Here is a 17,785-nt window from a genome sequence, read left to right on the forward strand (position 1 = left end):
AAAAAAGCCTGAAGATGTTCAAGTCAACGTGCGTTATGAAAGCAATGGTCTGAATGTTGATTTCATGGGGCAGTGACTCTTTAGCTGATAAATAATGATCTATAAAGACAAATTTAGACATACAGAGGGTTTTAAATAATATCCTAGTGGTTGATTAGGTTCTCAATGCAACTGCATGAAATGCATTTGGAAGTAGTTAAAATAAGCAGCACTTGAAACTGTTTTCCACCAGGAAAGAGGGAGATGATGTCATACAATAACTCCAGGCCTTTTAATATGTGTAGGATTCAGTTCTGTGAAACTGGTCAAGAGCCTGTGGCTGGAGGGGTCACATGCCATAGTGGAGAGCCTATTTTGCTAAATGGTCTTGTTCAACTACCTTCTGAATATCCATGTTAAATCCACAGGTTATGCCCAATCAGAGATGCTTCTTACTGTAGGGACTGGCGGTAAACGCAGAAACTCAGGGCTGAGACAGTGTGATGGCGGAGTGCTTGGCCCTAAACAGAACAGCTATATCACCCCTTTCAACATTCACTGAACACTGTGGAAAGGGAGTGGAAAGACTGTACGAGACAGAACGGAAATGTGTGCAACAAAAAGATGTCTTTGGGACATGAACTCTTTGTAACTGTGGTTATCTGCACAAATACTTGTAACTTGAGGGGTACAAGACTGAGCTCCTCAACATTTTACCACGTGTGTAGGTACATACAGCCTCACCCCTTCCTGTAGGGCTGCTGGCTCTTAAAGGTTGTTAGGAGAGCAGGTGTAGCTTCTTCTGCGGTGCAGTCACTGATAGATGTTTATGCTCTACTAAATAACCTCCTACCCAAGCTGGGGGAAGGAACACTAATTAAATTCAGTTGACCACACATTAGAAAGAAGACTAAAGTAAGAGAGGACTTGAGAAGGGACCAGAGTAAGAGGAGTCTGAAAAGGAGAATGGAGGTGAGATGTGTGAAAATGACAGAAATTCATTGTACAAATGTACGAAAAACAAAACCAAGAGCATAGGATTTGAATCTGATTTGATTGTTAAGAGCCAATAGAGTTCATTTTGTGAAATAGGCACAAAAGAAATAGAAATATATATGAATGGCAGAAGAGAAAAAAAAACCTATTCCTTTCCCTTTTTATTATTACTTTGGGCTCAGCCCTCCCAAAAGTGCTTAAAAATGATGTCTTGTTTTTTCCCTTAGAGAGTCTAAATTAGTGCAAAGGCTATAAAACAAACAAAGCAAAACCAATGGATCAAACAAACAGATAAAACTTCTCTATCCAGTGCCTGTGGCTACCGCTTTAGTCTTAAAACAGCCAAACAAAGCCCCTCCATAACAGAATGATCTTAAGATGACAGGAAAGAGGTTTCTACCCAGTGCTGCCAAACTTACTATTGAGAAGGCTGCTACAGAGGCCAAGGGAACAATGTCAAGACTGAGGCAGTTGGATACAGTGACTGACAATGTCAGAGTTCTCAGTTTGGGGGCAGCTCCCACTGCAGACAAGTGACATGAGGACTGCATGCACTCATGTGTCTTAGCACTTTGATTTATCTCCAAATGGAGAGCGATTCTCTTCAATTGGTGCTAATGGCAAGTCAGCTGGCTATGTGGCCACCAGGAAGGTGCTGCAGGAAGCAGAAGAGGAAGGGGGCTTTCCCCAGAGATGCTCATGACAGGATGATGGGAAAGCCCTAGGTACCTGTAGAAAAAAATCTCTTGTGGTTGTTTGGATGCAACATGTCAATTAAAAAAACAAAAACAAAAACAAAAAAACCTATGTTCTATGACTGAGGCAGGAAATAGGTAGGACATCTGGCAGGCAGAAGGGATTCTGGGATAGAGCCAGGTACATAAGATTCAGCTAGCAAAATTTGAAAAGAACGGACACATGGTACCTGAGCTTAGATAACCAGCCACATGACAGAATGCAGATTAACATAATGGGTTATTTTAAATTATGAGCTAGTTAGAGAAGTGCCGAGCTATACGACCTAGGTATTTATAAAGTAATAATTGAGTCTCATGAGTCATTATTCAGGGAACCTGGTGGCAGGAAACAACAACAACAACAACAACAACAAAAAACAACCTTCTACTACATCAGGAGGAAAGTAGAAGATGCAGAGACATTAAGCAGAAAGGGGGATTGTTTTGTTTCTTGCAGAAAGGGTGAAAGGAGGCTCAGGCTCTTTTAGACTCAGGTCTTACAATTTGGGTGCTTAGATAATGCCTGAAAATGATGCCCACTAAAGACACCCTTGCCAAGCAGAGAACAAACAGTGGAGCATGATGGAATGAGAAAGGAATTAGTAAGGTTGGAGTCTCAACATTAAAACAGGGATCAAAGGAGAACATGGGCCTTAGAAATCAGGATAAGGACATTAATGTGGGAGGCAATGGGAGCCATCATAACATTTCGGTCTTTGTTTATTTTAGAAGACAAAGCTGATCTTCAAAAACTGACACCCCCCCCTCTTGGGAAGAAGTGTGAAAGTTTAGTGGGAAAGATACTGTAAAGATGCATGAGGCTGCCATGTGGGAGAAGTGAGTTTTACAATAGGAAGAGAAGAAAGGAAACATAGGCAAGGGCCACCTGACAGCTAGAATAGGTTGGAAATGGGTGCCACTCAGTGGATCTGAATTGTGCTTATTATAAAATGGGGCACAGATAAACAAGAGTCATGAGAAGAAAGAAAAATAGCTTATGGGTGTGGCATGAAGATCGATTTCTTTGGAGCTTTTTCAGTCTGGAGTTCCTGTGGGTGGAGTGGAGTGAGAGTCGGGTGCACTTGGAACAGAAACCAAAGGGGAAGAAAAGAAAAGAATGCTGTGAGAGATAAGAATGCAGCCCCTATACTCCTTACTAGGGAAGCCACTTGGAAACTGGCAGCCAATGGGCATCCTATGAACAGGAGGTCTAGGTCCACTCCATGCACGGTCCTTAATTGGACTATTGGTCTCTGCAGGACCAATACCCTGGGTATTGGTATTTTAAAATAGCCTGGGTCCAGGTATTTTAGCTCTATTGTTCTCCTTGTGGAGTTCCCGTCCCCTCCAGATCTTTTTATCTCCCTCTTCTCAGTGCCTGGCTCTTTGATCACCTCCACCTGTGGGGTGCAGCCTTGCCAGGCCACAGGGGAAGATGATGTAGCCAGCCTTGATGAGACCAGATAAGCTAGGATCAGATAGAAGGGGAGGACTAGGGAAAGGGCATTGGAGGAGAAGAGGGAGGGTGGGTGAGACCCAGAGGAGACAAGGGAGGGGGCTCAGTGGGGATACAAAGTGAATAAATTGTAATAAATAAATATATAAATAAAATTAAATTAAAAATTAAAAAAAAAGAGAGATACAAATGCCCTAAGGGATGGGATGGAGAGAGGAGAGGTTCAGGGGAGCTCAGAAGGGCTATGTGAAAAGGGAAGAGGAACTAGCTGGGTGGAGAAGTCAGCTCAAGGAGGGATGGGTAACAGAAGGGAAGTAAAAGAACAGAAATAGAAAATGCAGAGATATCTGAGAGGAGATATGAGCTTTGTTTGTGGATGCTGTTGTTCCTCCAAACAAGAGGAGAACGCTGAGTTGTGACTGGGTGATCACGTCAACTGAGTTTTGAGTGGAGGAAGAGGTACAAGGTACAGGAAGGTTGTATGGGCAAAATCTCAAGAACATCAAAAAGAGGTAAGTTAAGTGACTGCCAACAAGTATAGAGTAAGCTGTGGTTTACGGCCAAACTGGGCCCTCGGAAGCAGATCTGCTTGGGTACAAAGCCTGCCTGCACTGGCCACGAGCTGCAAAACTGAGTGATGCGAGTTTCTTGGCTTGTGAATGAGAGGCATCTACTAACCACAGGCCCAACCCTTTACAATTCTTACTATGACTTAAGTGATGATCATGTAGACGGTATTTCTAAAAACTCTTTATGTAGTGGGCCCAATCAGAGTCAGCATTCATGCTGAAGATATACTAGTTTGAAAGGAAGATGGTCCTTTTGCTCATTGCAAGTCAGTCAAAGAGATTTTTAAGTGTGTGGGAAAATCGGGCAAGTGCAGTCACAGGACACAATTGCCTTTAGTATTGAAGAGGTAACCATACCTACACTCAGTTGTGTCCTCTAAACGCAGACCCACAACAGCCCTGTCCTTCCTAGACAGCAGCCACAGTGGCATTAGTGAAAGCCTGTCATTGACACTTTAAGGTACTTCTATCCTTACTACAGCTGGGTAGGGAATTGTTTAAGAAGGTCAAAGGTGAGGATTTGATTGCAATACGAGTTTTTCTCTCTCTCTTTTTAAATTTCTAAGTCCTAAATTTAAGCATAGAACATGTTCCTCTTCTTTTTAAAAGGATCAAAGAAAGGAAATGCCTTGAAGTGTTCAATCATCCCTCAGCAGACCCTGTGGTCTCTTGAATAAAAACAGAAATTGAGAGACCAAGGAGGAGACAATCACGGAAAGTCCCAGAAAGAGATTGGATATACGATCATAGTTCAAGCAACAGAAGATAGGGCGACATGATGAGAAATAAGAAAAGAAAGTGCATTACAAAAGAAGGAGATAAGGGAAATAAAGGACCGAGCGTTAAAAAAAAATAGAAGGCACAAGGAAATTGAAAATATACAGAGATAGAAGAGCAGGACCAGATGAAATGAAGAGGAGGGCAAAGGAGATGAGATAAGAACAGAATACGGATCATGCTAAGAAAAAAGCTCCTTGATCAAATTACCATAGAGCAGGGATGGGTGGCACTAGAACCCTGGGGCTCAGGTCCAGGAATTTCCTCTACCCAGCATTTCCCAAGCACAATGTCCATGCTGGTCAAACAGATAGTGAGTGCATGGTGCTTGTGTCTCCAAATCCACATGGTGGATTGTTCTAGTAATTACAACTCTGCAGTAAGGTTTCATAGGTTGATCCAATGAGAAGATAAAATACTTAGAAAATTACAAATCCAAAAACATGCCATTATTACTACCAACGAGAGAAACATAGTTAGTCACAGTTGTAGCCTTGCAAGTCATATTTAACCTGCTAGCTAAACTATCTCCTGCTTTTCAACAGCTACCACAACAGAAGAATGGCCAATATCACCAAATGCCACTTAACCACTAAAAGTGACAGTGATGCAGACCCTTGTAATAGCATCAACACATAGAAATGTATGTGCTACCTAAGAGAAAAGAACAAAGTACCCATTGGCTACCACTATAAAAACCATTCAAGTAATATGCATTTTAGAAGATTAATGTAGATGTGGATTGACATAGGTTATTAAAGTCTAGCATGTGTTCGGGTTTTTCTTGACCATTCCTTCAGTTAGCTAGGACACACAGTCGGGCAGGAGCGGGGCACCCATGACACTGTAATCAGGTTCCTCAGCATTCACAGCAGCACTTCTTGCTATTCTCCTTCAAGAACACTTCTCTAAGCTCCCTCACCATCATAACCACCCCTGCCAAGGCACCTTCTGATCCACTGGCCAGAAGCTGGGCAGGTGGCTGAGCTATAATGTGCTTGCCTTATGAGCAAAAGGATGCGGAAGTTTCATTGTTAGATCCCCTCCCCAAATGCCATGTCTGGTTGCATGCACTTGACACCCTAGTGTGGAAGCCAGATGAGTGGAACCTGGGGTAAGGGGCCAGCCCATGTGGCCGAATCAGTGAGTTCAAGATCCAGGGAGAGACTCTCTTTCAAAAGCGAGGTGAGGAGAGATTGAGAAAGACATCTGATCAACCTCTGTCCTCCACAAGCTTATATGCACGTGAACAAGCATGTACACACACGAACACCTATGCAGAGAACTCTGCACATGTACAGATGCACAAAAGCCTTGATATGGAGCTGGGGAGATGTTCAGTCATATATTTGTCACACATGAGAATCTGAGTTCAACCCCTAATACCTGTGTTAAAAGTCAGGCGTGGTATAGTACGCACTTCTAGCCTAGTGCTGGAGAGGTCAAGACAGAAAGATCCCTGAAAGATCATTCTGCAGTCAGTCTTCTTCCCTAATTGATGAGTTTCTAGCTAGTGAGACGCTCAGTCCCAAAGGAGGTGGATATGAACGGTGTTCTTGAAGATGACGCCTGTGTTTATCCTCTAGCCTCGAAACACACACAGGTGCACTTGCACTGCACATATTCAAACACTACACACGCACACATATGCCACAAACAAGCAAACAAACAACAACAAAAATACCCATCCAGAAGTCCCTGATGTGTAGGCTCAGTCGTACTCCACATTGTGGAGTCCAACACATGACAATGAGAATAATGAAATCCCAACCTCTAGATTCAGTTCTTGGTTCTATCGCTCTTGTTTGAGTCAATTACTTAGCTCTCTTACAATTCAGTTTGTTTATGTGTAAAGCAAGGATTGAATTACCACCTCCCTTGAAGATCACATGAATGTTAAATGGCGAAAATGTGTCGGAAGCAATCAGCCTAGAGCTTTTCACATACCTCCTCGGGAGCATCACTTACTATCAGATGCCCATACTGATCATCTGCCGAGAACGTGAGTGAGTCAGTGCCAAGTAAATGGAAGTAACAATCTGCACACAGGGAAATTACAACGTGGAAGATGCGAAGAGGAAGCTCATTCTGGAAGGAAAAGGCTCTGAGCTAGGCACTGAGGACTCATGGGTAGGATTTTGGTGATCAAAATACGTTAACAACCACTGAGCCACTATGCATTTAAAGTGTTTGCTTTTTCGCCACCATCTCAGGACCAGCTCACCTCCCTGTGACTGAAACTGCTGTGAAATAAAACCACTCCACTCCTGTGTGAGTGTGGGGGGGGGATGGGCTTCTTCAGGGCTCCTTCCCAGGTGCTCCTCTGTGCTCACCTCAAACCCCCAAACAGCGCTCTGTGCTGCGCTGTATCAGCTTTCCCAGGAATGCAGATATGGGCTCTTCTAATCTGGGTACATTTACACTATCACTAAAATCATGGGCCCTGCTTACAGAAATGCTATCAACCAAATAGATAAAGACCACAGAAATGACTCAAAAATGACTGAGAGGATATTGCTTGTCTTAATGATTTGGAAGAAAAATATATTAACATCAGTATTCTTTGAAAAAGAAATGGTGACAAAGGTCCATCTGTTGGGTGATTCTGCTGTCTAGTCATGGAAAAAAGATGGAAGGGAAGGAGAAAAAAAAAGAAGGGAAGGGAAGGGAAAGGGGAAAAGGGAGGTGAAAAGAGAGGGAGCCAACCTGAAATCTACGTACAGCTTACTAGTCTCATTGTATTTTAGTAGGTGACAAAGAATTACTTAAAATAATAATGCCAGCTATCAGTTCAGAGCTTCCATAAGAGAGTTCCGGAAGCCCCTGGCGACCTCTGTGTCACATTATACAGGGGAGGGGAGGAGATGGGTGTTCAGTCATGTGTCTGAGGAATGTCACCCAATCCTTATCATAGTGAATTAGATCTGTGAGGCCCTAAAACTCCTACAACAATGAAAGTTACTTAATTTTACTTAACCAAAACTCCACACTAAAGATTTTAAGAACTGTAGTTCATTTTCCAAAGTTTTGGTTAAGAGTCTTTGCTTCATTTAACAGCTATAACTACCATTGGACTTAAACTTTATGCAATATGAAAATGCTCAGACTAGTATTTATGTGATAGTTTTGCCTTTTCCTTATGCTCTTAAGACAGACTAGATGATGTGAACCAGCATTTAAAATATCACTGCAGACACAATAATCAAGTTTTTACTCCCTAGGGTTCCACCATCCTAACAAAACGGCTACTCATTCTCAGCAACTCCACTCTCAATGTTCTCATTTTTTCCGTAAGATCTGAGAATCGAGCACAGCCATCCTGCCTAGCCCAGGGCAGAGTTTTTTTTTTTTTGTTTTTGTTTTTTTTGTTTTTTGTTTTTTGTTTTTTTTAATAATGCATCTTCACTTGGACATTTCTCCCTAAGGGCCTTATCTGAGCTTTCTTTTTAATTTCACCCTCTTCTGTGAACAGGAGAATGCTTTTAGCTGAGAAAGACAAATAGAGAAAGCACCCCAGGCTTTGAAAATTTTTGATAATGTAGAGATGTACAGGGGGAAAAAAACCTATGAAGAAAACCCTTGGCTTTCTGTAGCACTTAGCCATGTCCATGACAGGCTGATGTACCCCTGCTTCTCATCCACCTCATTTGTCTTTGCCGAAAACCTTCAACAGCTCTGGCCTGAGTCTTCCAGCTATCTATTTGCTTTGACAGACTCGGAGGGAAAATCCCCTACATATGACATCTCCACATGTGAGAACACTGTGAGGTGCCTAGACCTGTTCCCAGGATATGTTTATTCTTGTCTGCGTGATAGACTGAGTGAAATTTTCTTTTTGAACAGCTAAGTGCAATTAAGAGGTCTTGGGTGATGATCAAGTGTGCAGCTCAGATAGAGAACAGATCCCACAAATAAATCCCGGGCCCCTGGGAGCAGCTCACAGAGGGTCATTCTCTCTGGGGGTCCCGAGGACACTTTCAAGGACATTGCATAGTAGGGTTGTGTGTCAGCCTGTTTGGCCTGACATCACACAGCTCCTCACCACCTTCCTGTAGTCAGATCAAAGTCATCTGAAAAAATTATAATACTTATTATGAACTAACCCAACATGTCAGTGTAAACAATAAAATTCTAGGACCTTCAGTTCAGGATGATAGTAAGTAGGAAATGAGCTGGTAACTATGTACATATCCCTTCAGCCTCTTCTGGGACAGTACCCCTGGTGTCCGACTGTTATCCCATGTCTAACTTGTCCACATGCAAATGTCAACCTCCTGCCTCTTACCTTTGCTCCTGTCCTTTGAATTTCCATGACCACAAACCTGGGCATCATGTGACTCTCCTACTGCCTCACCACTGTGGCAAGTGAGAAACTATTTCTGTTGCTCTATTAAATTATACCATGTGAAATTGCCTCTCTTGGATCATTTTTGCTAGCAAATAGCAAACAGCCATGGACCAGTCCAATGTATCATTTACATCCAGTAAGGAAGGCCAAGTCCCTTCCTTCCCTTTACCATAGGCTTGAAAGCTCATCTGGGTTCCTGTAATTATCTAATACAGGTCTTTCTGCCTCAACTCAAAATTTTCCAAGCCATTTTCTGTAATCTTTCTCTTCAAAGAAAGGCAACCATGACCTTCCTTGACCTTCCTTGATACTTGTAATCCCAGCCTTTGGGGGTACTAAGGCAGAAAATCCTTCATGATTTCCAAGGCAGCCTGGGCTACAGAGTAAGACCATCCTGTCCCCAGCATCCCCAAGAAGATAGTCTCAAGAAGAGGGCAAACCTCTCACAGCAAGGAGAGGCCTCAAAGGAAACCTGTCCTGTGGGCAGTCTTTAGTCTTGGACTTGTGTCCTCCAGAGCAGTGAGAAAATTCATTTTTGTTGTTAAAGTTTCCCAGTCTCTGGTGTTTTATTACGGCAGCCTTTGCGAATGAGTGCACCACCCATCGCTAAGCTACATTTCTTAGGTGCAAGTTGCACATCTTTATCTCTATCCCCAGAGCCTGCACAGGGCCAGCCTAGGAAGGAACGTGGGTTTACTAAACACTGGATGAACTACCAAACAAAAGAATGCGTAACAGAGAAGTAGGAAGCATTTAGAAAGTCATACATTTAGTTACAAAGTAAACTACATTAACACAGTTTCTGATGGTTTCATAGTTGAAATACACTTATGCCAGTCACTTTGCAACAAGTATTTTTGAGCAACGGATGACAACTACGTCATTTAAAACCATGAACACACTCAATTTCATAAATGGGCAGGCCTCTTCCCAGCCCATTTTCATGAAGCCTGTTCTTCTGAGACTGCAGGGCCTTCCAAAGTCACTGAGTCCAGTCCTATGGTTCTCTATTCCAATGGTTCCTATTAGCCTTAAAATATTAATGCAGCTCCTAATCACCTAATTTACTATCAAAGGGTATTCTGGACTTTGGAGCGAACAGAGCTCATTAACTATTAAAACTTTCCAATCTCCTTATATAAACATTTATTTATAAAATATGTCATAGGATAAAAGTTTTAGGTTCCACATACGAAACAGACTGGAATAGAAAATCTACCATAACAGGAACAATACACACTACCTCACTAATATTCTCCCTAAACCAGCTCCTCCCCACTCCAGCCAATCTCTCAGAGCCTGTAGACTATGCATGATACACCCTTAATCAAGGCACAGCCCTTCCCAAACTCTCACGGTACTCAAGAGCCAGCCTCAACTTTTGCCAGCAACATCAGGCTCGTCATATTCTGGTTCCGACCAAACTTGTGCCACCTGTTCCTGTAGTGTCCTTCAGTGCCAGCCATGTTCTTCACTCACTGGCCATATACGACCCATATTCTTTGCTTTCCTGGTCTGCCTCCAGATAGAACTGCAGTCTTATCTCACTCAACCCTTGCTGATCAGTAGGAAGTAAGCTAGGTTTCACCTGCTCTGTGAAGCCTTCCATGTCTTTTTCTTCCCTGTACTCCCAGCTGAACTCCTACAGTCCTTATGACCTGCAGGAATTTAAGCATATAAATCTATTTGTCCCATTTGTTAACTGAGTCTTTAGCTTGTCCCCTTAGGTAGCCTGAAATGTCTCTCCCCTTCCTCATAACAGCAACCCATACACACCACTGATATACTTTTACTACCTGCTGCCAGTATGGCTTGGGACTTCAGGAGTTCAGTCCCTGGAGTCACCATACTGGTTACGTAGGTAGTACAAGGTTTGGAAGCCTGTCTGGAGTTTCTTGGGTCACTAGTGGCAGCCTAAGGGACTTATCTCCCCCTTTGATTTCCTGCTCTGCGACATAGGCTTTTTCAACATGTTTCTTCCACAATATAACATAGCTGAGAGAAGGGGCCCTTACCAGACGGCGCTAAAGCTAGCAACAGGGGCTTCAGCCTTCAAAATTCTGAGCTAAAGGAACCGTTTCTTTTTATAAGCTGGCTGCATCTAGTGTTTTTCTGTAGATACACAAAGCTGACTAATACATATGTCAGGGACCTCAGTTTTCATGATGGCAGCTTACATGCCTGAAAATAAGGCTCATCCGTTAAACTCAGACTTTCTATCTATAATAGTCGACACCAGCCATCATCAGACATTCCTTTGGGAGGAGACAGTGCTGTCTGTCCTGACTGCAACAGGCAGTACCAGCAATGGTATGATTTGTGTATCTTCATTGTATGGATGGACAATGGTGTCTTGTGCATGGTAGACACAGGCTTTACCACTGAGCTACGCTCCAACCAGCCCTTTAACTACACTCAAACCTAGATGCTGCAGTTCGGCTCATTGGTTCTATGACTCAGATTTGCCCCAAGCCCACCATTGTTCCAGTGCGGCCCTTGCACTTGACAGTTTTCCATTTTCTCAGATAAAACCTAATGGCCAATATCTAGTCTTAAGTTTGTGTGCAAAAGAACGCATGCCTTTGGCAAGATACTGGTACCCACCAGACACATGACGAACATTGACAGACACTTGCTAGGCCCCCAAAGATGACAGTTATCAGTGCTGTCCCAGTATTATCTTGTCTGCTGGTCACTGGGAGGTAGACATTGTGCTGGAGTTCCTTCCTGCCACAAGATAAGCCACTTATGTGGGTCAGCCTCCAACCAGATCCTCCTTCCTCATCTTTCGCATTTATGTGCAGCCTCTGAGAACGCCCTCGGCCCAGCAACTCAGAAGTGTGGCGTTGCTGCTGAAGGCATACCTGTGCACAGTCCTCTACAATTAAGAAGGGAGGGAGGGATATACGATGACCTTTACACTTTTTAGTGACAGGGTCACTCACACGCTTATCTTCTTTTTCTCCCTGTATTCTGAGAGTCTATTCATTAGTAGATTTAAGAAAAAAAAATAGATGTTTTGATGTTGTTGTGTGAATGGCCAGGTGGAGGTCACAGATGATGTATGATTCTGGTGTTACTAACATCTCAAGCTTTCCCTACTTTCCTCCCTCTCTCCCTCCTTTGCTTCTTTTCCCCCCTCTTTGGATTCTAAAATTAGGAAGAAAAAAAATCATTTCCTGAAGAAATTGGTCTATTTTTAGCTTAACTTCCCTAAAAATCTGTGCCTGGGTAAAAGGTCCCATCAAAGAGCAGGTAATGTAAGCAGGAGAAAAAAGGTTTTAGAGCAAATGTTTTGAAAATGTGTTTTTGCTACCCTAAAATGTGTATAAAAGTACTATAATCATCACTTCATTCTCCATTAATATGAGATTCTAATTTCCTTCCAGGACTTATAAGAACATTATTAAATTTACATCTGAAGCTAGATGTGGTGGCACACGTCTGTAATCCTCACATTGGGAAGTGGGGGCAGGAGGGGCAGGAGATAAAGGCCATCCTCAGATAGAGCAAGTTCATCCCTGACTGTGTATGAAGCTTAATCTTCATCACCAACTTGACTGAATCACCATAGAATCATATCTCTGGATGTGTCTATGAGGGTTTTTAAAGGAACACTGAGGAAGGAAGATAAACTCTGAATGAATGTAGAGCCACTGTTCCATGGATTTGGGGTCTGGAATGCAACGAAGAGGAGAAAGCAAGGTAAGGGCCACATTCATCTCTCCTTCCTCGCTGCAGATGAAATGGGAACAGCTGTGTCAAACTCCTGTACCATACGTTCACAGTTATGAGGGTCTGTGCCCTCAGACCGTGAGCCAAAATACTCTTTCCTTCTCAAGAAGCTTTTTGCATTTTATCACATTAAGAAAAGTAACTAATAGACTGAGGTAAGTGAGACCCTATATCAAAACGAAAGGAAGGAAGGAAGGAAGGAAGGAAGGAAGGAAGGAAGAAAGGAAGGAAGGAAGGAAGGAAGGAAGGAAGGAAGGAAGGAAGGAAGGAAGGAAGGAAGGAAAAAAGGAAGGAAAAAAGGAAGGAAGGGAGGAAGAAAGGCAAACAAAATCAGTTACATTTGAATCCTCATTTATAAATGTCTGAGGGAATATAGTGAAATCAGTTCCTGGACAAGAGAAAAATATCTACTGGAAAAACGGGTTTGTAGTCAGAGCCAAGTGGACCGGTACCAGCAATGCACTTTTGCCTGCTCTGAAGCCTCTAGCAGCTGCCCAGAATTCCGTAGGAGCACAAAGAGGCGTCACTCGTCACTCACCAGCACAGTACCCAACAAGGTTGAGGAATTGCTCTTCCTTGCATCTGGTCTTACAGCGCCCACTGGTGAGAGTGAGGTGAGGGTGACAGGACACACAGTCGGATTCCAGGGGCCCATGGCACTGCCTGCAGGACGGGTGGCACTCTAGGGAGAGAACAAAAGCCAGGGCTAGAATCAACAGTTCAGCACTCGAGTATAGGAGTTATTTCACCTACCTAGCTCTGGTCATCAGCTGAAGACACCTGAGCAAGCCTGGCGCACACCTAGGATTGACCCAACCACTGCACTTCTGCAACCAAACAGAGTATTGTCCACAGACATAACAGGGAAGTTAGAACTGTAAAAATCGGAACCGTCAGTGAGCGCTTCCAGAGGGGCATCCTCATAGATGTGACTAGGAAGTTCAAAGCCAAGCTTGGCAAGCTTCTCCTATTTCAAAACACCAGACAGAGAGACGGAGACAGAGACAGGGTGAGAGAAAGACAGAGAGAGACACAGAGAGAGACAGAGACAGAGACAGGGAGAGAGGGGGAGAAGCAAAAAAAGAGGAGTTTTGCTTTTCAGAAACTCCTGGCAGACAATCTGGGGATCATGGCACATGGGGCTGAGCCTTCCCACCAGAGTGAGTTACCAACCAGCCTCTACCTCCAGGCCTCATCTTGGATCCTTTTTATCAGTTTAATCAGCAATATTAATTAAATACAGAGAACAGAAAAACACTCTTCCTCCTGGAGGTTATCATGAGCTGCATCTGAAGTTCAAAGCCTTAGACAAAATTATGGCGAAGTTATGTCTTCCTCAGAAAAATCACCAAATTAACAAGAGGTACAGCAGTGTAAGAAGCCAGGTGAGCCTCTGTAAGGAGCAGGTAATAAGATCCAGACAGGGAGGAAGCCAGGCATGTCATGGCTACAACTGGTCCAGGCTGCCAAGGCGGGGAGCTGAAGATCTCTGTGTTCCTAGCTAGGAAGAAGAGGTCCGAGCCTGTCTGATACCAAAAGCAGGGGGAGGAGAGGGATAGGTGCTGTGTAGCCCTTCGTGACACCAATACACTCCCTCCTGGAACAGGGCTGGTGGAGAGTGAAGGCACAGACTCCGACTCAAGTCAAGTGCCTCTCCCTTCTGGCAAGAGGCCAGGAGCAGGTAAGGTTTTTTTTTTTTTAAGTGTGGGCGAGAAAACACATTGCTGATTAGAAGGCAGTAGATCAGTCTGCATTCCGAGACTCCCTTTGAGAAGTGTCCGAAAGATGCTAGCATTCCGAGGATGATTCCACCGCCCGTGCCTTCCTGCTTCCTAGAATGTCAGCAGTGACCTGTGTGCCCTGCTCGTGATGGAACCGTCCGTCTACTGACAGGGAAGGTGATGAGCTACGTAGGCTCTCCTTCACATTGTTTACACGCAGGAACCACAGGGGCCTGGGTAAAGGCTGCTCAAGCCAGAGGACTCTTCAAAGGCATGGCTGAGGACCAAGTAAGTAGTTATCTGCAGAGCTGATGGGCATTTTGAAATAAAGCCACCCAGGGCCCAGAGATTAAAAAGGTATTTGGAGAAAAGAAGAAAATTCCAGACTGAAAATAGCACGGATATCCAGTCATCTCTGCTTAAATTCACCCGACATTTGCTCTTTGGAGTTTAAGCCAAAAGAATCCAACACGTGCTAGTTTATTTTAAGAAAAATATTTTATGAGATGGCTCAGTGGATAAGAGCACCGGCTTCTCTTCCATAGGTCCTGAGTTTGATTCCCAGAACCCACATGGAAGCTCTTTGCTGTCTGTAACTCACTCCAGTCCCAGGGGATCCGATGCCCTCTTCTGGGCACTAGAAGAGGCATGTACTTGGTGCACACAGGCAGAACACTCATACAATATGATAAAATAATTTAAAACATCTTATAAGTTTGCTACACATTTATGATTCCAGAAATACATGGGCTATGATTCCATTACAAGCTCTTCCCCTATCAGCTAGCCTCAAATGTCTGGTTTTGGAAACAAAACAGACTCCTGAGAGGATGCATTTGCCTTTTCCACCCTGGAGATAGAAAAATGAACTCTTCCATCACAGGGTGCTTCAGTTTTACTCCTTTGCCAATTCCGATGAAATGCTTTACCAATCTAAACTCACGATTCCAGAAATCTCTTATGGAATGCAGAGGTGCTCTTAACTTGGAAGACATGCCAAAGAAGAAACTACAGACTTTATTTCTCTTTTGTCTTTTTTTCTGCTTCCACCAAGGGAAGCAAAGCTGGGAGCTGCTGTCAGCTGCACCTTTTGCCCGGCCCTCTGTAATACACACCTCCAAAGATGTTCTGCAAGTCACCATCAGGCCATTCTATTTCTGGGACATCATCCCCTCAAAGGCAGCTGCCTTGCTTGAACCAACAGAGAAGGCAGTGGGATGCCCAGGAAGCTTATAGCTCCTGTCAGGTCTCTTGGAATATTCTTTCCAAGGAAAGGCAGCTGGCTTGGAGGAAGGCTAACTAAAAGAGACTGCCATAGTGTGAGAGATTTCAATGAAGCACAAGATTTGGCCTCATAAAATGGGGGGGGGGTTACATATAAAATCTGCCTAAAATATCCCAAGAAAGTGCTTCTCAGCTGAGCCTATAAATCCCAGGAATTCTGCAAAAAGATAATTTCCAAAATTAATTTTTCATAAAACTTTATCTGAAAAACTTAATTTTGTAATTAAGTTCTCTCACCAACAGATGGATTAGGATGCAAATAACTGAAGATAATTGAGGGTCCAATAACTGAGTTAGTTACTAAACAATAGATCCTGAAAGAAAATTCCAAGAGACTAAGCACTTTGCTGGTAGAATTTCTATTTTCTGTAGGATGTTGCCATTCATACAACATTAGTTGACTTGAATAAAATGTTACAGAGATTTAAATAAGCAACTTAATCTTTTCGTTATTATCTTTTATCTTTGTTTACAAGCAAGCAACCAACTTTGTCTTTACAAGCAACCAACTTTGTGCTATTTTTAAGCCATTCATTCTGGGAGACACTAGGTAACCAAAGCAGACCCTCACTGAGAGAAAGTAAAAGGGACCAAGAATGAGTCTGCCTCAATCCCACAGATCGAATCCTTCCTGCATTTCTGATGTGAAAGGTAACGGTTTCTACGGGGTTTCTACTCTCGCTTTTTCTTTCATATTATAATCTTGCCAATCTGGCACACTGAGCGCAAACCCCTGATATAACTACAAAAAAAAAAAAAAAAAAAAACCAAAAAAAAAAACTTGATTTTAAATAGAGCCATGGTAACAGAGAGTTGTGCTGATTTAAGTTCTGGATCTTATACAATGTAAATGTTTTATTTATCTGAGAGAAGATAATCTATTGACGTGTCGGGTCTCCCAAACAAGAGAATCCCAGCACGGAGTGAGTCTATTTAAGTAGTACGGTCTGAAAGGCAAAGATGTTTATAATTTTCACACTAACTATGCTTCCCCATTGGCAGAATAATAATTCCCCGTGTTCTCCTCACACTATCTCACTGGTAGGATGAAGCCTTTAATCAAACGTCTGGTCGAATAGGAAGAGCGAAGGTGAGAACAGGAATTCTGGCGCAGCTGGTCACACACTCACCTGTGCAAGTACCTTCCAGATTAAAGTGGGTCTCTGGACACTGAGACAGGCAGCGCCCAGCCAGTAGCACGAGGGCAGGCCCGCATCCCGTGCAGTTGTGAGAGCTCTTCGCTGCACACATGAGGCAGGAGGGGTGGCAAGCTGGGAAGAAGAGCAGAGGAGCTTATCAGGGCAGTCCCACATGAGGACTTGCCTTCCTCTCCTATCCCCACTGAAGTCTGCTCTGTCCATTCACTTGGATTTCCTAACATCAGGACACACTGTACATGCTTTCCTCTAAAGGCATCATCCTACAAGGTCAAGCACAACAGCCACAAGACAGACAAACATACGGTCATACACTTTCTGCCCCAAGCTGGAGGATATCAACAGAAAACCAGAAATGGTGAACAGTTCTACCCATGGATAGCTGTCTCTATGAAAAGCAGCCTGCTCCTCAGACTGCTCGAAGAGAGAGGCGCTTTGCTCAGATGATGCTGATTCTAAGATGGAGCCTGAGCGTACCCAGAATGGAGTTTGTCAATATCTGGAGCAACACAAAGTCAGCCACAACACAAGCTGGGAATGGGACGTGCATATGTGGGGTGGGGGAAAGTCTAGCATAGAAAGTAAGAGCATTCCTCTGCAGCTCTGCGACCTTGGCTAAATTAGACTATCTGGAGGCTCTTGCTTCCTCATCTGTAAAACGGGTATTTGCTGCAATGGGACAGATGAATGCACAATCTCTAGATACACAGTCTGATCCTTATTAACCTCAGCTCTAATTATTAGCAGTAAGTACAATGTTACAAGAGGTGTGATGAAAGCAAAAGGAACAAAGAGAAAGAACACCTCAGTTGCCACTCACCAGACCATTAAGGGTCACTGAAAACCTCCTCGCCCAAGGAATAGCTTTCATAATTCTAGAAGGTGCTATGCAAGTTACAAAGGTGTGTGTGTGGGGGGTGTTGAAACCAACAGTTCTACTCAGCTTTGATGATTATGAGCAACAAAAATGACCAACATGACAAGATATCCCTAAGGGTGTAATAATGGCACTCATCGCTGTAGTAA

General features: G+C 43.5%; 1 protein-coding gene across 1 annotated transcript in view; it reads right to left on the reverse strand.

Annotated features, from left to right (window-relative positions):
• Fras1 (Fraser extracellular matrix complex subunit 1) overlaps positions 1 to 17,785 on the reverse strand; it is a 400,690-nt gene that overhangs the window by 163,013 nt on the left and 219,892 nt on the right. The window contains exons 19-20 of the mRNA XM_055594513.1: positions 16,733 to 16,873; positions 13,136 to 13,279 (exon numbers count right to left, since the gene is read on the reverse strand). Coding sequence (XP_055450488.1) covers positions 13,136 to 13,279; positions 16,733 to 16,873 — 285 coding nt within the window. The remainder of the gene's footprint in view (positions 1 to 13,135; positions 13,280 to 16,732; positions 16,874 to 17,785) is intronic.

This window comes from Psammomys obesus, unplaced genomic scaffold (genome assembly GCF_907164565.1).
Source record: "Psammomys obesus unplaced genomic scaffold, mPsaObe1.curated_primary_1811, whole genome shotgun sequence".
NCBI lineage: Eukaryota > Metazoa > Chordata > Mammalia > Rodentia > Muridae > Psammomys > Psammomys obesus.